General features: G+C 40.9%; 1 protein-coding gene across 3 annotated transcripts in view; it reads right to left on the bottom strand.

Moving 5' to 3' along the window:
- Positions 1–10899: 10899 nt before the first annotated feature.
- The window catches only part of pik3r1 (phosphoinositide-3-kinase, regulatory subunit 1 (alpha)), a 29616-nt gene continuing 17755 nt past the window's right edge, over positions 10900–22760 (bottom strand). Inside the window, exons 6-15 of one of the 3 annotated variants that reach the window (XM_030064699.1) lie at positions 21329–21530; positions 20927–21009; positions 15717–15918; positions 15430–15610; positions 15201–15326; positions 14936–15078; positions 14650–14826; positions 14450–14524; positions 14152–14322; positions 10900–14038 (exon numbers count right to left, since the gene is read on the bottom strand). In XM_030064699.1, the coding sequence (XP_029920559.1) occupies positions 13849–14038; positions 14152–14322; positions 14450–14524; positions 14650–14826; positions 14936–15078; positions 15201–15326; positions 15430–15610; positions 15717–15918; positions 20927–21009; positions 21329–21530 (1550 nt within the window). In that variant the 3' untranslated portion in view covers positions 10900–13848. Of the gene's footprint in view, positions 14039–14151; positions 14323–14449; positions 14525–14649; positions 14827–14935; positions 15079–15200; positions 15327–15429; positions 15611–15716; positions 15919–17422; positions 17740–18713; positions 19219–20926; positions 21010–21328; positions 21531–22760 lie in introns of those variants that run through there. The other 2 variants (XM_030064701.1, XM_030064700.1) reach the window with 2 other exon arrangements.

A 22760-nucleotide genomic window follows, 5' to 3' on the forward strand; every position in this document is an offset into this window, starting at 1 on the left:
GAATCCACAGAAGCAACTCGGCTGTTTAAAAAAAAACTGTGTAAATTTGAGGCAGCTTGTCAAACAAATAATGATATAACACTGTACAAATACTGACAGCATCACAACGTGCAGCATCGCCATGACAGTTCTAAGAACTGTTGGCCAATTTGGTTAACACACATTGGGTAGAGCTGCTGTTGAACTGCAACCCTTATTACAGCAATTTTACATGAGACATAACTTTTTACACATAATCACAATGGTTACCAGACCACGTATGCTGTCTGACAGTCTAGAGTAAATGCATTAGATTAAAAAAAAACAAAAAAACAGGAGAAACCATGACATGTTATCTAACTGCCTGGATAACGCAAGAACTGAACCAAGAACCACAACCAGTAGCCAGTTGACGACAACCACTCAACAGGCCACTGTCTCTCTATCTACATTTATTTTTTAAAAAGCCCTATTCCACCGCCGCACCAGACACAGAGTTACTGTTACAACAACCACAGGCCCCTGTGCTCTCTTCTGTCTTCTGTCAACACAACGTGCACACTGACATTTTCATTCGCTCGAATTAATTACATCCTGTCGTCAATCACACTCAGGCTCACTCTCTGGCTGTACCACGTCTCAGCTCCACTGCAGCCCAGCCATTATAGCAGTCAAATACACAGCTTGTCATGTTATGCTCCTCGACAGTCTGCCACTCAGCCACCAGCAGAGTTCAGGCAGGGTTTGGGACCAAAACTGCTGCTGTAGATCGGGCTCAGAGATTTTTTTTTTTTTTTTTTTTATCAATCCATTAACTAATGAAAATGTTCAGATTTATAATTAAATTTTCAAAAAACTCTCAAATTAGGTGGTAGTAATGTGCGGATTGGATTGGGTCTGATGTCTGCTTTATCCATAAATTAATTATTTTGTCTGATTTAGACACCTGCAGCCATATGGATATTTCATTCCACCTCTGGCTGTTCCTGTAGGCTGTGTTGCTTTTTATATTATGTCAAGCAGTGTGAGTTTTCCAGGTTATTTCTTTTTTTCTGTGTTGTACTGATTGAACAATTTCCTTTTAGAGTTGGACTGGATGTCTTCAGTAATTGTAAAAGTTTCCATGTGCTCAATAATGTTATTGCTGCAATTATTATTAGACATTTAAGAAGCACACCCAAAAACTGCAGTTATAAACTTGAGGAAACTCTCCAAGGGAAACAGAACAAAACATTCAGCTTCTGAAATATTTTTTTGGACAGTCGGATCTGAGGATTTATCAGAATGATGGCTGCTTTACTCCAAACAATTAATCTGATGAATCTGGACAATGTGTGTGACCTTTTGGACGTCTAGAAGAACCCAGAACATTTATTAGCACTGGGTTCTGACTCTATCTGTTGGTGATTCTGAAATAATCAGTAAAGTTACACTGCTGTGCCACATGCAGAAATGCATGGATTATCCACAGTGCCAGTGGATATACCTGCACTCTGGGCATCACTATTAGGGGGCCATTTGCTATTTGCTCTCACTGTCTTGCACACATAATTACACACACACAATCAGTTTTGCACTACATAGGGCTGTATGCACAATGTAGTTTCATTTAGCTTGCAATAAACCATGTAAATCATTGATTGACTGATTAATTGATTGATTGAACCAGCCGTTTTTGTGCAGATGCATTATCAGTCAACAAACCAACAAATGTTTGCCCAGCCATTGTACTCACTGTTACCAACAGGGTCTTCTTAAATGTCATTTTGTGCTCCAGGTGGCATCAACTCTTCCTCTGTATCAAGAACAGCCTTGGGTCCTTGTCCAGCCAATCCTGCCACCACAATAAATAGTTACAGGTCAGACAGAGTTTTAATTTCCATGCACAGAGCATATGCAATCCTTCTATCGGCCTCTGAGTAACTCTTGCATTTATTCCAGTACAAACACTTCATGATCTCATCACAGCGAACAAAAGAGAGTTCACTGAATCTAAGATGGTGCACAGTAATCTTCTTGGACAGCACAAAGAGCTCAGAGCAATACTGTATGTAATATGTGTTACTGGAATATCTGGTCTTAAAGGCAGCACAACTTATCATGCAAGCCTACCACCTTCATGCATACCGAACATTCACATCACACGTGACACATGGTTCAATTGCAAAAAGTTGAATATTTTTCAACATTCCCTGGTCACCTTACCTGTTGTTGTTTTTGCCGCAGGGTGTCCCTGTCGCTGGAGTTTTCTCATGTCACCAACTGCCAAATGAAATTGTTGAACTCATTGCTTATGCTGCTTTTATCGTAACATGGGTGAACGGCCATTTAGCCCTATAGTGCATCCTTGCACAGTGCAAGATTGCTGTCATACTCAACAAACTGCATGAAAGGCCACAGATCCCGTTTTTCCATACGTGGCTCTCATTATCGACCTCCTACTGTAACTGCAGCAGTCTAAATCATTGAAAGCTTCACAGAGCATGGAGTAGACATGCAATGGACATGACCATTTGCTCAACAAAATACCAACGGAGTACCAAGGTCATTTGTTTGAGCATTTGCAGGCCTGTGGTATTACAGACATCCAGTCTTAACACCTGCAATTTATATTATGTAATGCAGAAGTTTGGATTAAAACCTTAAGCACAATGGCTGCCAGCCTAAATGGCCTAGCAGTACCTGGTCAAACCACAGTAAGAGGGACTGTGCACCAGTCCCCAGGAAGAATCAGCTAGTTGCTGTCTGTCATCACAGTGAGCAGCCCAAAGGGAAATAGCAATTCAATCCCCGTAGCCTCTCCAGACAGGATGTTGCTCATGTTGCTGGGTCATTACAGTATTTCTTATCTTCTGTATCAAGACCTAATTCTGAGTGCAACAGTATAGAAGCCTTCACATCCATTTACATCATACTCAAGATGTCAAAGCGCTTTGGAGACAATACTGTCACCTATTAGAGCTTTCAATGTACCCTTTTCCACACAATCACTGCTACGAGTCAGATCAGAATATGCTAACTTGATCACAGCCATAGAGCCGGTCCACCTAGGTTCATCTGGTGGACCAGATCCTGTATGTACACAGCTCAGCTGAGCCCTCCAGTGACCAGATGGATTTCAGATTAACTGCAGCACTGGGTGCATACACAACATTGTATGTGGACAACACTTGGCCCAGCCAGAGATGACTTGTGCCAACACTTGGTGGATATGCTGCCATATCAAAGCAAAAAACTGTTGACAAGGTCTAGGCAAGATCAAGGAGCAGCAGAAATCCTCAAGACCAAAACAGAGGAAGGGACAGAGAAAGTGGTGATGTTTTACGCAACATCATCCTTCTCCTCCAAACCCATGATAGCCATTAGTGGCTTTAGTGGAAACAGTCGTGCTGGACCTCACAGGTGTGGCACAGCAGCCGAGGAGGACTCCCATTAAAGACAGCATGTAGGAAGCTGAAATTCAGGAGAGTTCAGTGATAATTGGAAAGACTGGTTTGTGTTTAATTGTTCTTCGTGCATCAGGACACCTACTGCTCCTCTCAGGGCCTGTTCATAGTCCCTCTCTACTGAAGGCTCCTGATGTTGTGGAAGCATGCAGTTGCAATCATTCACAATGTTTCATCAGGTCAGGCTGCTGCTGGAAGATAGACCTTTACTGTGGGTCATAATTAGAAATATGAGGAGGGAAGACCTGCCAGACATTTATAAATAGCAAATGTTTCCTTTTGGTTCAGCCTACAGCGCATGTTGCACAACTTTTGCAAACCAGAAACACGTGAAGGGCATTCAAGCTGAACGTAAGGACATCTTGCTGTCAGTATAGTGTAACTAGTTGCCTGCAGAGCACGAGCTCAACTCAGTCTCCCTGACATCTCATCAACAAAATGTGGAAACTGCTAGCTGTGGGTGGATTTGATCTTCAGCGGTGTGATAGGATCTGGGTACTTTTTGGCAATTTGATTTTTGATTCTGCTATCCGACTGAACGGATTGTCTTTTTGGCTATCAGTGAATCGAAATAGCTAAATATGTCACCCGAAGGTACGGGGTAGATGTCACAATAAAAGCGTGAGAAGATAACTTTTAGATATCTATGAACTAGCTCTAGTTCAAATGTGTAACTTTGTGCATGGTGACGCATTTCTGGGTGAAACAGGATAGACGGGGAGGACAAAACTGCCCTGGAGGAATTTGATTTGAATGTTGAAACATGAGTGTGAAGCTCTGTGCCATTAAAAGTGGAAGACTGATTGATGTGTGGATGTCATGATATTATTGGTTGGAAACTGGAAACTGTTTGGTTCATGCCTAAATTTATTACACGCAAAATATAAATGAAGAATAAATAAAGAAATACCTAAAGAAATGTAAATGTAAGATAAATCTTTCATATTAAATTATATAAAATATTGCTATATTTTGTTTCTCAGGTAAGGATAAAATTAGTGTGATTATAGTGTGATGTGCAATGGTGATACATGTCCCTTAGCTATGAGACCAGCTCTTAGCCAGATATATTTGTTCACTTCCACAAATGACCAGCAGAGGTCTCCTGACCTGTCGGGTCCCGATGGACTCAGGTCAGGTTCAGAAAAAAAATTAGAAATTATGTTCAGGATCAGGTTGGGTTCGGTCACGTTGGCGTTATTCTAGTGACACTCTAATGTGAAAAAAATAAAATAAAATAAAATTAGCAACCTACTGTCTGTTCTGGGCAAATTCTTGTACAGCGCAGGAGTTTACGATGCTGAAGGCAACACGTAGACTATTTCAGGTTGTAAATGTAACCTAGAGATGGAGGACAAGCGAAATCTCAGGTTCACGTTCGGACACACAAAAAAAGAATGCCTGTCGGGCTCGAATCGGAGGATTCAGGCAAAAATATGCGGCCTGATCCACACTCTACTGCAAAAACTGAAACTATTAGGTTAAGCAGAAAAGTATTTTGGGCATAGTGGGGTACACATGATGCTGTTTCATTGCATAATCCAATATTTAGGACACAATTCAGTACAGTGTCACTTGTGTGCAGTACGCTGCAAAGAGAAATTTTAGTTGTGTTTCAGGTTCTGTCAGTCACAGTGTAACTCTGAAGTGACAGAACTAGGGCAAAAAAGTCTTAAATCTTTTCTACGATCTCTTTGTTCACCACTCCACATCCTTAACATATAGCACGTAACAGGCCACGACCCCAAACCTATATTCGTATATGCTTCATTTTTGAAGTAGACTGCTCTACCTAGCTTGGTTGGTTGCGAAAGTGCAGATTGGTTGCATATTGTCAGATTTCAGCCTGTGACAATTGGGGTTCCTGAAGGCAGTGTCTGGGGTCCTTTGCTGTTTCTGCTTTTCATTGATGGTATGAAGTCTGTTTTGCAGTTTGGTTCTGTACGCTGACAGTTCTGCATTATTAGTAATTGGTTACATATGTTTCTCAGGGAAATTAATACCTTGGACATTCTTGGAGGTGATTACACTGGACTTTGCTATGTCAGCACAAAAAAGTATGTACTGTGTCTTTGTTTGTGGAGCACTTCCCGACCACTGTATAGTCTACAAATATTGATGCGGGACCACACTGTTCCACAGGAGCTGGCTCTCGATCTGAGCTGTCACTGTTCCACCAACGGGTTACTAGCACCAAAGTATCGACATGTAGCCAATATGAATTTTGTAGCCAAATGATGCTAAAATAGTTTTTGAGACATTAGTGTGCAAGATTAAAAAACAAAACAAACTCATAACATGCAAGAGTGGAACTCATCCACATCACAGGAAGTTTCATTTTGTCTAACATGGATTATTTGGAACCAAAAGTAAAACTGTAAACTCAGCAACAACCCCCCCACCCCCACCCCTCATTTCTTTACCTCAGAAATTGACTTAAAAATATGTCTGCAGTGCCATATTGTAGAATAGGCTTACTCTCAGGAACAAGAGAAGAATGGCATGCAACCCACATGTCAGCTCGGCATAAACGCTCACAAATGACTTTTGCTTCAGCAGCATCAGCACAGCTCTAGACTAACAAATGGCAATGAGCAATTTGTGTGAAATGCACAAGTCTAGGATTAGTAAAATAGCACAAATGATACATAAAAATACATCCATACAGTCCCAAATATCCATAATCCACTCCTCAACTTATAGTCTCAGAAAGATCTTGTTTTCAAATCAAAGAACAACGGCATAAATTCTGCTGCAGTGGTGATTAATATGTTCATTCCAAGAGTCTTGCTGTGAAATACATGAATTGTTCCATGATGAAAATATAGTTCATGTTGGTGCCAGTGCTTCCCTTTACACACTTTCACTAATCAGAACTGATGTCATTTCAGCCATTTGACCCCTGCCTCATTAATTATCATGAGACCCATACTGTGCATCTGTCATGTGCCCATTACCCATTATCATCTTTAGGGCTAAATCCTTGGGCAGCATTATGGATTTACATTTCTCAGCCTCTCTTATTCATCATTTCTATCAACATTAAATGTCAGGTATACACACACACACACACACACACACACACACACACACACACTCACACATGTGTGAATATGTATATAATGTATATTGCTTTGAATTTAATCTCTATCTAGCTCTAACCAAATCTGGATATGTTAAACTGTAAAGCTATCGCCCTTTTCAGACACTGATTAAATGCAGGAAAACAATGCACATACATTCAGCAGGTTTGGCATTGCCTAGGCTTTATCATACACGGACAATTTTTTAAAATCATTTGATTATGCAAATAAGAACACTGGAGTGACCTTACTACGCCTAGTTTTGACTAAACTGCCTCGGTTCAAGGAACTCTGTGCTCAGTTGAAATGATCGCCATCAAGACGGAACTCGGCTCATTTTATCTGCCAGACATTACGTATCGCTCAGACCAGAGACGCACTGTCAGCACAGCAGACTTGATTATTGATTAACAATGTAGCTGAGCAGACACACGTCATGTATTCATACAGCTGCACACATTCTCACCTGGCAGCTTCCCAGTTCGACCAGTGACACATCTTCTGCTGCAGGCCAATGAGCAACTTCTGCAACGGAGCTGGGAGATAAGAGCCTTGGTCTGCACAGCATTGGTTATGTGTATGTGTGTGCATGCATGTGCTCATGTCTTTTCTGTGAATTCAAACTGGTAATCATCTGTCTATCTGTAGGAACCTCTTTGGTATTGTGTCTGACTGCTAAACCGGCAAGGATACATCCAGAGAAGGTGACAAAGAATGGGAGAGAGATACACTTGACAAGTCATATTATGGCCTGATAATGCATTTCCTCCAAGAAGACTGTTCTGTCTTCAGACATACACAAGGGGATAAAACATCTGTGCTAAGTGGAATGATTCAATTTCGCCTCCAGTAAGAAAGGCACTCATAATAGGGTAATTGCCTCCCTGTGGAGATGCAACTTACTGAAAACCACTTACTTCTCTTCGTCTGATGTTGCACCACAATGCTTGACTGACAGTCACACAGAGGCAGGAATCGCCTTCGATTAAACGGTCCTGCCTCAACATTCTTAAATCTTTGGCAGAATCAAACATGAAATATATGTTGCTGACAGCAGTTAAACGTTGTCGGGGCAATCATTGTATAATCTTTGTCTCTTAATTACTTCCCTGAGATCGGTTTCTGAGAGTTGCTCTTCAGTGCTTTAGATGTATCTGGCAAATATTAACAGAATATTGTGCAATGCCGAGAGCCTTTGTGCCTTCTATCAGGGCTTAAGCAATCTGAACCTGGAGCTTTATCTGTTACCCTCAGCTTGTGCAGCTCTGTCACTGGTGTGGCAACATTACATTACTACATGCACTGACCCACAAGTCTTCTTTTCAAAGAACCAGGTGGAGCCGGTGACAGATTTAACATCATCCGATAATCTATACTTGAACTTAACAGGTATGGTGTGCAAAAATTATAAATGATTATGATTAATATGACTCTTGTTTAAAAGTTTTAGAATTTCTGAAACAAACAAACAAAAAAACACTACAATAATATTGAAATAATAACACCATATACAGAACAGTTATAATGCGAACTGCTCCTTTAGATCATCTTTTTGAAATGTGTTTCGTACACGGCATGCATAGCCTGGCTACCTGAGCCCCTGCAGGCTGAACTGTGTCAGCTTGGTTTCACATGAGCCCACATCCTTTCATGTGTAATTTCCCCCATAATGAAATGAATGCTTTGAGGTATCTTGCCCTTGCTGAAAAGCCGAGCCTTTTGCAAATATCTGCCTTGAAATATCACCATTAATTGATGTTGTGGGAACTGAGGAGAGCATTCATGTCACCAGCCATGATCTAAGGAAAGAGAAATTATCTTCCAGAGGTGCCATGTGAGCAAAAATCTAACTTTCCACCATTATCATTTTCTGTTGTGCAGTGGTACTTGAATTGCTATTCACAGGAGACGTCGATGTGAATGCGAAGATGGTAACACCTTCATTTGCCTCATCGCACACTTGTTCAGGAAATCCTTGTCATGGCACATGTATGCAGTCGGCTGCAGTTACATAAGCAGCTGATCACACACATGCAATGGTTTGTCATCTGTCCAATGAGAGAAGAGGAAGTCATAGGAGCTGAGGAAACTGAGCAAACCAGACTGGGGGAGGTGTGTGTGTGTGTGTGTGTGTGTGTGTGAGAGAGAGAGAGAGAGAGAGAGAGAGAGAGAGAGAGAGAGGTGCAACACTGTGAATAACTCTATCTATCTCGATCTAAACCTCCCTCTTTGCTTTTTTACTGATTTTGCATTGAACAGATGCTCATACACCCTCAATAAAATATCATATTTTCATATTTATACTCAAGCTGTTGTCAAAAAAGACAGGCCTACTTTAGTTTCTTGAAATGCTTCTTTTTTAACCTCTATTTGATAAAACGTAGTGGAGACTAGAGATGGCTGTGCCACATTTCAGCCATTAGTTTAGGCAGGTGTCAGACAGCTCTTCTCCACTTTACAGCAGAAACAAAGCTGCAGCGGCAACATCCAGCTGTGGTGTTTCTTTACCTCACCAAGACTCGGCCTGCTTTAACATCAGCCCCAGTGACACATGATGCAGAGGTGTTGAGGTATATGTGTCTTCTGCTACCTGGGACTGATGAAATTATAGTTGGGGAAAAAAATGCTTCATCATAGTAAGATAAAACCCACCACCACACTGTACATACTGCATTGTAATGACCAAGCCATCACAAACAACATTAGAGATAATAGGCCAACTTGAAAAATTGTATTTCCCCTATTATTTTTACAATTCATTTGAACTGAAAATCAAGTTACTTTGGCCAAAATATATTTAATCCTGAAAAGGACTTTATTTCCTAAAAATCAGTTTGTATTTGTATGTGTAAATGCTATAGACCTGGGCTCACGTGTCCATCATGGTTACTAATTAAGCAACTTAAGTTGTTAAGAGGTGAGTTTGCAGCTGCCTGGTCTACATTAATCCCTCATTTCCCTTGAAGCAATTATTTTTTGATGTTCAAATAGAGCAGAGACAAGTTTTTAGGTGATTTTTTTTTTTTGTTTGTTTGTTTTTTTTTTTTTGTTTTCACATTCGACAGTGAGCCTCTTCAGAAAATGACTGCTGAGGAGTTTATGTTTCATCAATCAGGTTAGTGTAGATTTCGGGTGCACAGATGTTACCTAGTCTCTGTCTATATTTACAAGTTCACATTGTGTTACAGCCATGTTCTCCACGCAGATGATCAATCGCTCCCTCTGGTATGAGAATAATGTCCATGCAGCTCTCAGACATGAGGGACGTTACATAAGCCAGTGGAAAGGCTTCTAGCTGTCACTCAGATGAACTGTTTGGCATGCCAATGAATGTCTGTAATACTTCAGATTTTTTTAAAAGCAACATCCACGTTACAGAAAATTGGAACATGATCTCAATCTGTTGGGATCATCTTACAATTTCATTTTAGCATAGTGGTTATAACCAAAAAAAAAATTAAATTAAATAAAAAAAAAAAAAATCACATTTCCATTACAGTTTCTGGTAGTATCAGGACTATAGCAGGTACAGAGAGTTTGCATAACTACAGTGGGGTCCAAAAGTCTCAGTCCACCAGCAAGTCAAAATTTTAGTCAAATGATATTTCTCAAACAAGCTTACATCATTTTCACTAGTACGCACAACTCAAAAAAGTCTGTCAGAATTTCCTTGAAGTCAGGATTTCTCAATATCTGGCGAGTCACCGTTTGACGTTATGACAGCTTGCAATCCGTCTGGCATCGATTCTGCAAGTTTTTTGCAGAATTTGAGAATCTGCATTATTCCGGCTTTTGTTTAGAGAGGCCCAGAGTGTGCTGTGATGTGGAGGTCTGGTGACCGTGGAGGGAAAGCCATGCAAAAATGCACCCACTGCACCTGCTTGGAATTCAAACTACCCTGTGATGCATGTTTAGGGTCACCGTGCTGCTGGAAAATGAATCCCCCTCCACACAATATGAGGCCGCAGGGGTATGGATGGCACTCTCACACAGCGGTACCTTTGATCCATGTGACAATACATGATCCTTTGCAAGTCATCTACTCCCCACACCTGAATATCTCCACCACCATGTTTCATTGTAGATTTGATTTATATCAGTAGATTTGATTTGCCACTCAGCATCAACTGAGTGACAAAGCTGTTCACAACAAATGATGAAAACATAGCGTCTTTGGGAGTGGACTCCAGACTTTTGGACCCCATTGTATGTGATGTGTTTTATATAGCAGGGAGAAAGTGAAAATTATTCTTTGATGACCAATATATTTACTGTGTAAATTCTGAAAAAAATATTCACTTTAATATTTCATCAATACAAGCATGCAAAGCTGCAGGTTCTGCACTGGCACAGTACGCGGCTTACTTCAACAATCACACAAGAAACAGCTCTTAATTCGTAAAAAGAAGTGTTTTATTTTGTTTTAACAAAGCCCAATACAGATGTGAAGCAAAACTGGGGACCACTCATGAATCTCAATCCTGTCATCATGTCTGACACCCACAAAAAGATGAGTTTGAAATAAGAATAATAAAAAAAAAAACTGTCATATAGCCGTGACGAAAGAAAGAAAACTCAAAATGGTGCGTGTTTTCCAACAGGCAACAGAAAATAAAGATAGTAAACAAATAAGACTATCTCAACTTAGCCTGGTGATGTAGATAAAATCAGATGAAATTTCTTACAGCAAAATGAACGTATCCAATATGAGGTCAAGTATCCACAGTACCAGCCGTCCGGCTCTGCTGAGTGGCCTCAGATGAACCAATGAAAGCAACGATACCTGACAAGTTAACATCGGTGTGCTAACAGACAAATTATCTGTGTGAGAAAATGAACATCTTAGACAAATCATTTGGTCAAACATCTGTAGAACAAATTATACAGTTTGCACTCAATTGTCTGCGTGGCTTAAACTCTGCAGCAGTTCAGCTCAACTGCCAAGGGGGCTCAAAGTATCATGAAATAGATTATGAAACACAATAAAAAAAAAAAAAAGGGAACTTCCATACCAGAACACATTTATGGACACAGAATATTCTATTCCAAAGGGATATTAAATTCATCATATATTGGCGACATTTCTTTTGATACACAATGACATATGTGACTGCTTTTGAACAACAAAAATTAGCCGATACACGTGGACCATTCCCACAATGATGCCAAAGACTGTGGGAAAAAAAAAACAACAAAAAAAAAAATGTCACATCTTAATGGAAATGGAAGGGAAAGTCGAAATTATAATAGGTTAATGTTCATACAACTAATTTGTTTAATGTTATTTATAAGGATATATGAAACTAAGAGTTTACTTGACAGCTATGCTGATCAGAGTACATTTTGAGAGAGAGATAGACAGAGAAAAACATCTAAATTATTTTAAGGCGAATAGCACTATGGCTGCAATGTCTAATTTTTTTTTTTTCCAATAGAATGGGCATGAAGACCAATTAATTTAGTTGACTGATCTGGCCGATCTAATTTACAACTTTTCACATCAGCTAGGCTAATAATGCCAAATGTTACTGTTCAAAAATTGGTATAATTCTGCTGGCCAAAGTAACAAACTCCAAAGCTAAGGACGTAATCTAAACCACGTTCTGCAAATGTTTCCACAATCCACTGGCCTTACACATCCACTAAATCACTTGAGCCATGGACCTGCATCATTCTGAAGATGGGTAAGAAAATATAGGTGGCAACGATAACTTCTACAGCGTTGGCTGCTAAATTTTGGTACTCGTCAAACAGCACCACCATTCATTGGCATATAACGTCCTCTGGAAATAAGAAATTACAGACTATCTGAAATGAGCTGATACACCCATGTAAACACTGATTTTCTGATACAGAAAAAATACTATGTGGACAATGTATATGGGAAGATAAAATGTCTCCCAATTGATCTTTAATAACAATATCCATCAATTCCAAACACCAGTTTGCTTTGATATCCTTGTGTGGGAACATGTTTTATAACAAAATAAATCTATGCTGTTGTTTTCATGGAGATGGCTGAAAAGGTGTGTACAACATGCATCGTTCAGGTTGCTGCAGGCAGCAGAACCTGCTCCCATCAATCCATGCTCAGAGTGCTCACACTTGGATTCTTTGCACATCTCAACAAAGAACTACATGTAGACCTAGCTCTGTAAGAAAGTTTCTGTGAATGAAGCAGCTCAAATACTCAAAAGGCTCTGCCTGAGAACATTAGTTTGAAGCAAAAAATACTAATAAAATACTCATCTTTTCCATTTGTATACCAGTTGATAAAGTAATTTGTAATAAAGTATATGTTACTATTATTTTCTTTAAAAATCAAACGCAGTTTTTATCTTGGCATTTTGACACAAAATATCCTCTTGGATATTTACACAGGAAAAGATACTTTTCAAGCAATAAAACAAGCTTATATCATGGGTCGCAACAGGATACAACACAAATCTGAAGAAATAAAAGAGATATAGAATTGCATAGCAGATCAGAATATAACCAAACAGGAACTGAACTTTTTTTGGTATGGTGCACTTAGATTCATTACTTTGCACATTTTCCTCTATGTACATAATGAAACATTTCAATACAAGTCCATTCATAGTTTTATCTGCCCACAGTAAATGTCAAGTTCATTCCTGCACTATAATGCTCAACGTTGGGAAAGCATGGGTCTTGCCATCTTGTCCTCTCTGCTCCTCTGATTTAAGTCCATATGAGTCTTTTCAAAAAATAATTTGTCAAAAAGTGCCATTTTGCTACATTTATCAGCTGATCCATGGTCTGCTACTGAACAGTCAGCACAAGCATGTGTTTGACACCCCCAACACAGCACAGTTTCCTGAATCCATGGGTTTTGGTCACATGGACAATCAAACACTCACTCACAGCCACACACACACACACACACACACACACACACACACACACAAAAAGGGGGGGCATGAGGGGAAAAACAAAACGGAGGGCAACAAGACAGTTGTGGCCAGTGGGTACGGATCCATCGAGAATTATCTGCTGCGTTTAGACATTCCAGCTGGTAAAGCTTTGAAAATAACAAGCACCATTAGGAAAAGGCCTCCATGTCCTCCACTGGGGGAGAGTTCAGCAGGTTCTGCTTGATTCTGTGCTCCCACAAAAAGAGAAACAAATCTACATTCAGACTCGTCACTGCTCATGGTCAGGCTTTCACTGAAATGTTTCAGGTTTTGTTGCATCCTTTCCTCTCGTGTTTCAAAGTCTACATTGGGTGAGACAGCCTTGTTTTAATCCTCGAGTCGAAGCACATCTCCACTCTAAAGAAGGAGGCCCTTTCTCATGTCCATTTGGATACATCCAAGCCCTCATCGTCTCTGCTGGGCATAGACAGGGTATGCTAGCGTCACATTCAGAGAGTCATTGTGCTGGACCAAAGACGTGTGCTGGTAGTGAAGTACTAGTTCTTTTAATGAGCTGTACAGGTTGTAAGGCTCGGCAAAGCCATAACCTGAGGGTGTCTTGTTGATGACACAGTGCTTCACCTCACCGTCCACACTGCAAAAAGACAGAAAGGACAACAGTTATGCTGGGTTTCAAGTCAGCAGGTGATACAGTATGTTAAACACAACCAGAGAATTGATCAGACAAGTATATAGACAGATGCGTACACAACGCTGCAGGCGTAGCATCCCGCTTTGCTGCTGTCCCGAACCAGGAATGTTCCGTCTCTCTTGCCCTGGAGCAGAGCCTCGGCCTGTAGTCGATTGATATTTCCCAGCTTCCAGGACCGTTCATCATGATGAGGAAGGTCCTCATCATCCTCCACCATAGAATATTGACTAGAAAAAGTAAAGTGCCAGACATGAAATATAAGTTGGGTGGAAGGACCACTTTACGAGGCATTTGCATGTTGTGTTGGACACATCAGTCAAAATGTTGAAATTCAAAAGTTCCAAGAATACGTACTCCTCTGTGGTTTCATTCTTGATTCCCAGCCACTCGTTGAGTTTCTTCTGTCTGACTCCCTTCTGGGTCAACCACCTACAGGGGAAACACCAAAGACAGTCCATTAGAAACCCGAGCTGACCCACTTAGATTATCTCCACAGTTAAGTAAACTTTTTAGTGGTGACAGCAGTTGAGACGTTGTTTAAGAATTGTACTTACATGAGATACTGGTCTCTGGTCTTCCGAAGCTGGATGAGGTCAGGCTTGATGCTGTTCATCCTCTTGTCAATCTCTCTGTAGTCTGCAGCCTGTTTCTTCAGATCTTCCTCCAGGCGACGCTTGCTGTCTACAATCTCACTGATCCGGGACTTCAACTTCTCATAGTTGCCCATGATCCTGAAGAAGACAATGACGGATATCTGAGTTTTGTGTATAATAAGATATTTTAATTGTCTCTGAATATTTCTTCCTTTCAAGAGATGCGGTTAAATACGTGTATGCTCACCTCTGGATCTCCTTGTCATTGCCCTCTCTCCTGAATTTCTCAATGTACTCCTTGCTGTACCGCTCTTGAGTTTGGCATTGCTCCTCAAATATCTTTATAGTTTCATTGAAAGCCTCAATAGCTGTCCTTTTCATTTGGATTTCCTGAAAGCAGAAACATGCTATTAGTGTATACCATCCAAATTGTTACTGTATCAGCAACAATTATTAATTATGAACTGAATGATAAGGTCAAGATCCGTGGCACTGCCATTGATGGCACTTACTTGTGACGTTCTGGTGTACTCCTCATACAAACGGTCATACTCCTTGTTTTTCTCCTGGAACTGCTGGTGGTATTCACACAGCTTCTTCCCCACGGCTTCAATGCTGTCCTCCTTAACCACCTGATCCTGGGGACACATTCATTCATTCAAAACAATCCAAAATTTGCAGATGATGTCCTTCTATATAAGCATTTCTAAAGTGTGAGTTTCAGATATGCTGACAGCTTACCTGCTGGTGTTTGGAGACCGGATACTGCAGCTTGACGTCCAGCTTGGGGTTGTACTGAGCCAGTGACTCATTGCGATAGTGGTTGATGAGCTCAACAACAGAGTTGAACGTCAGTGGGTCTGAGAAGCCATACTTTCCATCCCTGTGGAATATCTTGATGAGCTTGTTGTTGCCTCCTTTCCTGTAAACAAAGTGACAGACTGTTAAGCTCATTTTCATCTGTGTGACTGTAACTGCAGATATGAATACAAGGAAATGCTTTCAGATTCAAGGAAGATATAAGTTACCTCAGGGTGAGAGTGTAGTCTCCGTGCATTTTTGTTGAAGCATCCCGGACCAAAAATGTACCGTCTGCAGTGTCTCTTAACTTTTCGTTGACCTCCTCCCTTGAGATGTCTCCCCAGTACCATTCAGCGTCTTGTAGAGCCATGTTATTGTTCATACCGTTGTTAGTCACAGATGTGGGCTTGGGTGGTTTTGGAGGTAGGGCTGCAAGGACAAGGGGGGAGAATATTATCTATACATTTATTTTTTTTTTTTATTGTTTAACTGTCAACCACAAAGCCCACTTGAGATTCAGATCCTCTTTCGTGAGGAGGAAGAGCTTCGCTAAGACAACAGCACATAGGATGTGGTTAACAGAGTCATTTTAAAAAAAATGTCATCATGAAATTTGATTTGAGCCTTCACATGTAACTGACCCAAAGGTGAGAAAAATATTGTCTGGTTAGTAAAAACACATTTAATGTGACACTTGCATGGGGAGAGAAGCACCCCTAGGCATACTTTAACCCACCACAATTATTACCTGGTATATTGCAATTTGCATTATCATTTAATTTACTATGTTGAAAATTAAAAATCAAATCTTAATTACACTGGATGTATAACATGTCATTTTATTCAAAGATGCTAGTATCACTCTCATTGTTTTACTCTTGATTAAACTTAATGATTTAAAAACTGAGCAGTGAGGCTGAAAAGGTGAGGTGGTGGGAAGATAAGTGAACTGTGAGTCATCAAGAATTTAATTTAAAACCCAAACAATTAATATTTACAGCTGCTTGGACAGAGATGCAATATTTCTATAAATCATGCAAAAAAATAAAAAAAAGAAGAATCTATTGACACTGTTACACTAAGGGATTATCTATGACTTTCTACAGCAATAGCATATGCAGCACATTTTACATTTAAATCAAATATTAATACAAGCACCGCCCTGGGGAAAAAAAAAATATTATTGCAACTAGCAAACATAACTAATTAAACCTGATTTTGCCCTTATAGTTATGAAGCAACTCTTCACATATTCCATCATCACAGATCATCAAACACTAACCATCTTCGTGGTCACTTACATGGCAGATATGTATCCACACATCAAAAAGCACTAATTGCTGATTTATGCTCAAAAGTGTCTTAAATCCACAGTGGCTGGCCCACAAGTTGATGATTTCATAGCACAACCAGCAGTAGCAAAGCTAAAATGGCAGGCTATTTTTAACCCACAAATCTGCACTGCCTTTGTTCACCCCCTCTGCATTAGCACCCTTTCTGCTGCAATGGACCTTGCAGGATTTAGCACATGGAGACAGCAAGCTATCCATCCACTGGACAACCACAGCTGTGATTTTCCATATAACATGCAAAGACCTATGACATGTGCATTCAAACAACAGGACACATTTTTTGCTGTGCTTTGCAGCTGGTTTGCCTATCAACCCAAAGGCATCTCATCTGCATAAACTGGCTTCAAACGACCTGAAATCCTCTATTCCTAAAAAAAGACTAGTCATACGAGATGTTCAGTCACCTGGAGCATCCATATTTTCATAAAACAGTAGCTTGGCCCAAGCACTACATTCCAAATCTCATATTTCTCCCAAGAACCAAACTGTCCATTTGACTGACTGTAAAAATGTAACTACCTAAAAATCCATTTGCAAAGCCATTAAGGGCAGCCTGCTCAGTAACGTATTACATCACTTACCACAGCCAATCGGATGGAGGGGTCTGTCACCAACCACTCCCGGATTTTTCATTTCCTGAGAGTGATGAGGTCATTTTCAAAGCCCATTACCTTTTACCTCCCTGCTTCAATGCGTTACAAAACTGCAGCTAGGCAATGGGCAAAAGACCAGAAAAGCTAAAATAACTGAATATTCTCTCTTTAGAATCCAGCATTTTGTCCTAGAATGCATCCATCTTAAAAGCAAATGCGCAGTATCTTCTCATGAGTACCGAGGGAAAAAAAGAACCTGCAGCCTGCTCCATTCTCTTCCTCTGTCATCCTCTCTCTCCCTAGCTTGACTGCTCACTCTCTCTTGCAGGTTGCTCAGCCCCTCCTCCCTGCATGTGTCGTGCAAAGGTTTAGTCCATCCCACTGTTGGCACTCAGACAAAGCCAGCTCTGCTGCAGCAGCACGTAGGCAGCTACATTATAATGCTTGGCCTGGTCAATGGCACCTAGAGCACCAAAATATTCCTGTAATCCCAGAGTGTGACACTCAGGAAATCCAGGGAGCCATCTCTGCCACGCCGAGTGACACAAAAATAGACCTAGTTCTTGGTAGGGTTTAAATGAGTCAAGTGGAGCATCCAAGGTTTGACTGTGGAAGAGTTACTGGAATTCAGTTCTCTCCATACCCAGTTTCAAGGTGATGAAATATACCCCATAAATTACAATGTGTAAGAAGGGGGAAAGATAACTGAGCCTGCAACTTAAGATAATAGGCCAGCTACTTAGTAAAACAGACATGCAAAGATTAAATGAGTCAACACACTTCACACTTTTTAAGGGACATTCATCGGTACATATCACTGTCACGGAACAAAATACTCATTTGATGCAATTTTTAGTCTGCCTTTTCTACAGTAACCATGAATTAAATGTTAATGTTTGAGTACACTTTGAGTAGTAATGTATAAATGGAAAATGTGCACTCTACTCTTAACATTAATGAGCATGCGCCTCTGACCACGCAGCAATGCATAGTGGAACACTGTATGTACGCTATAAGAAAAACTCTTACACAGCAAAAGCAGCAGCCCTAAGGAAACTGTTTCCTGACCGCGATGCTAAGAGGCCTTAAAAACTAAAAACCAGAAAGTCATGTTTTTGTCTTTTATAAGACCCTGGTATTTGATATGGCAATCTTTAATTCTACATATGCACCTCCGTTCGTCTTAATCTGACGCAAGAAGCAATGGAAACAGTTCATATCACTATTTTAGGATTTCGTAATTTTGTTTATGAAGGAAGTTGCAGGTTATTCTACTTACGCTGCCAATTGTGCATATTTTGGTGAATCGCCGATCTCTACCATGAAGTTTGTCTTTCATTTCCAAAAAATGTATTAAATCCAGCAGAGTTGCTTTCAAGTCCTCCAATAAAGCTCCATTTTGTAGCTTAAGCCACTGAGAAGCAGGATTTTTTTTCTTTCTTTCTTTTTTTACTAAGTGCCCAAGGGTGACAGCTTTATGTGGTTCTTAATGAAATCCAGGTAATCCGCTTGCTGTGAGGCAGGTGCAACATGCGACTGCCTCGCTGCCTGCCCGGTCAGCTCCTGATCTGAAGAGAGTGGTGTGAGTGTGACAGAAGGCTGGGCCTCTCACTCTCTCTCTCTCTCTCTCTCTCTCCCTCGCTCACTCTCTATCTCTGAGCTCTGGTAGGCTGAGGCCTGCTTGCATGGAGGTAGCTAGTTAATGAATAGCTGTAGTTGCCCCGGTGTGAGTCCTGCCTGTTCTGAAAGCTGCCACTCGTGCCAAATGTGTGTGTGCATGTCTCTCTTCGTCTCTTTGCTCTCTCTCTCACTCTCTCTCTCTCTCTCTGTTTGTAATGGAGGAGATAGGGGGTGTTCAGTCTTATGATTAACTTGCAAAGTTTCAAATATTTGCTGAGCTGGGCACTTTGAGGCAGGGAGGACATGTAGAGAACCGGGGGGAGGGAGGACTGAGGGGGGAGGAGAGCAGCCCTAGAAACTAGAAGCAGCAGTCAGTTAACAAGAAGTGCTCTGTGGAGCAGGCCGACTTTCCAGCCAACCAAATCTAAGTGGGCCTTTTGTCGCTTACTTAAAATAGGCACCCAGTAACTGGGAGGAGGCACTTAGTCACAGACACACACACTCTATCTCGTTCTCATTCAACACATGGACATACCATATACATAAAAAAAACTTTCTATATAAAACCTTTTGCTCTCTCCCTGTCTATGCCCTTCTTTCTGTGTCTCCGTCATTACACAGATGAGAATAATGAATTACTTAATTTTGGCACATCTTATCTGTGTCATATGTTACGGTAGTGTGTTCAAGTGTGTATGAAGGAAGAGAGAGGGAAAAAATAAACAGATTTAGGATTTGGGTCTGGCCTGCCTGCCTGCCATTCATCCATTTATCCATTCATGTGACCGTCTAGCCAGCCAGCAGGACCCTTTGCTCAAGTGCTCCTGCAGGTGCAAATTACTGACAGCTGAGAATGGCCCATGCATGGGAACATTATAAATAGCCCTAACAGGTAATAAAATGTTTAAACAGTCACAGCCAAACCCGGGCCTCTGGACCAGCCAAAGACAGCGCTTTTAACTAGCACTGTAAAAACACAACGGTGCCACGCAATGCTCTGCACTCACACACCGCCAGGCTAGCAACATCTATGGAGACTACCACTCCACCAGTCATGAAAATAGGCTCTGTGTGCATGTATGTGTTTGAGACCCTGTGAAAGAACCTAACCTGACAGGAAAACCAATATTTAAAACAAGATTTCAACATGCAGCAACATTCTGTCTGGGTGCAAACACACATCTGAAACGGAATTCACCTGTAATCCCATGCATGATTTTCTGTATTAACATCAGTGTTTTAAGATGACTCAAACAGGATGCAGACACAAAGAAACATCACTATTTCAAACATTTCTATTAGACATAACCCATAATTTTATATGAAATGCCCTTAAAGCATTTGTTTGAATCTATTTTCATTACTATAAAAACAGAAGCTTACATCTTACTAACTTGACTTACTAACTGAACTGCTGCAGCACACTATCCACCATACCACCTATGAGTTCAAACAGCAGCTGTTTCACTGTTTTAACAAACGACAATAACAAATGTACCATAGGTAAAAATGACTACCAATTGCTACCGCTGACTGGTCAATGATAAAGTGGTCCTAACTTGCAAACCCCACTGCTGTAATAAATCAAGCCGATGAGGCATGCTGCAGGGCCAGCTTTAGCCCACCAGTGATAGCACTTTACCTCCAGAGCCTCTATTGTCCCACAGCTGCAACAGTAGTAAGTCTCAACACCGTTCTTCAGATTAATAGCTCTTGCTGTTCAATTTACCTCATGCAGCAAATCAGTCAAACTGCTCAGTAATGATGCAGTCTCAGATACCGTAATGCGCTGATGAGTGAACATATACCAGAAGCAATAAGGTTCTTGGGTACTGAAAGCAAAGACGAGTAAAAAATGAAACTGTTCATTACCTGGAGCTGCCTGACTCTCACTCCATTCACTGGTCACCAGAATCTCGATGACCTTGACGTGAGCATCCAGGCTGGGTTCACAACTGTAGAGGGGAAAAAAAAGTCAAATATAGTCTGTATTTTCAAGCCCTGGTGACAGTCCGTGCTACGCTGGAAATTCTTTGCCAGTTTCAAACTGGTGGGAATTCAGGCTCAACTGCTTTAAAAGCATGGTACAGCTGGTTAAGTGGAACAGTTCCAGCCTAAATCCAGCTAAAATGTGTGTGAGAGGCTGTGTGTCTCAGCTGTGTGTGATTGAGCGTGTAGGCTTGAGTCTGCCTTCTGTCTGCGTGTCTGTGAAAAGCCGGGCCACGTCTCAGCGAGGCATGGTTCCTAGACAGACTAGGCTGCTGTGACACCCACCTGGCGGCCTGGTGTCTGAAAAACACGGGGCTGAAGATCTCGCCCAGGGCTCTGGCAGTGAGCAGGTTCTTGGGGCCGCTGTGGCACACTCTAGCGAAATGCCTTAGCAGACAGTGGAGAGTAAGCCAATATTGAGGAGGCAGGCTGGGTGAGCTGGCAATGCGACGCAGCAGCTGAGCACACTCCTCAGGATTCACCACCTCTGTTGAGATAGATCGCAACAGTAGAAAGGTCAGAAAAAAAAAAAAAAACACAAAAAATGCTGATAGATTTTGTCCAGAAAAGGTGCGAAACCCTACATTTTTCCTCCTCACTTGAAACAAATTATGAGAGGCATCAAAGAGAAGTGTGTGAATTGAAGAGATGCTTCTTTAAACAATGAAGAAATGGAAAAAATATTTCATGTGCAGTTGGTTTTGAAACCACAGTGAGACTGTGTGGTTGACAATGAGTGTAAGGTACACTGGCAGGTGATTGGCTGGCTTAGAGATGCTAGAGATAAACTTTCAGGCTTGTTTTAGTTCCTATTAACCACAGATATCCTGTTTCTGGCCATGTGACAACAAGACAATTCAACGCTGCAGAGCAGCCTGTGGTGTGTGAATTTATCTGTGTGTGCAGGAGAGCGAAAGCAAGATAGAGACACGGACAAAATTAGCAAAGAAGAGAAACTAAATTATACAGATGATATATGCCTACAGTGAAAGAAATGGAGGACATATAAGAAATTACAAAAAAGGAAAAAGGGAGTGTGTCCTCTCTGAAGGCCATAGGGTGGATATTGACACTAGCACTAGGACTCGGGGGTTTGTGTTCAAAGGTACTGGGTGTTCAATAGCAGGCCAGAGGTAGATTAGGTTCACACTTCTGTTATGGGCCAATTATTAACCAGACACAGTGTACCTTTGGTCTGAGTTACAGCTCTACGTGCAGCAGTATTCAAAGATCTAGCACAGTTCTGGAGCATTTAGAGCACAGTCATTAACAACAGGATTTCGAAGACAGGATGTCATTGCTATAGGCAACGTCTCAACATACCCCGAAAAAGAGGAAGTAACTGAGGTTGCTGTGTAGAATATAAATGTAGGAGCATAAAATATTCAATGCTTTCATCAAGGTCAAGGTCCAGTGAGTTTGCCAATTTATTACAATTTACCCACATTTTATATTGCAATAAACCATCTTCCAAAACATGCGGTGGTACTAAAGATTTCACAACAGAGAATCAAAATCCCTTGATTTTCAATTTTGGGGAAACTAATGTGGATGATTTCATTACGGCGAGTGTGTGTTTAACTCAGTTGCTCTGCATTCTACAAACAACATGATTTTTTTTTTTCATCGATTTTGCTAATATATCAATATGTTGATTGTGAAACTTTTAAAGGCTTATAGATTGATTTTGTATTCTACAGGTATGTAAGTGTCTGAC

The sequence above is a fragment of the Myripristis murdjan genome, chromosome 12, assembly GCF_902150065.1.
Source record: "Myripristis murdjan chromosome 12, fMyrMur1.1, whole genome shotgun sequence".
NCBI lineage: Eukaryota > Metazoa > Chordata > Actinopteri > Holocentriformes > Holocentridae > Myripristis > Myripristis murdjan.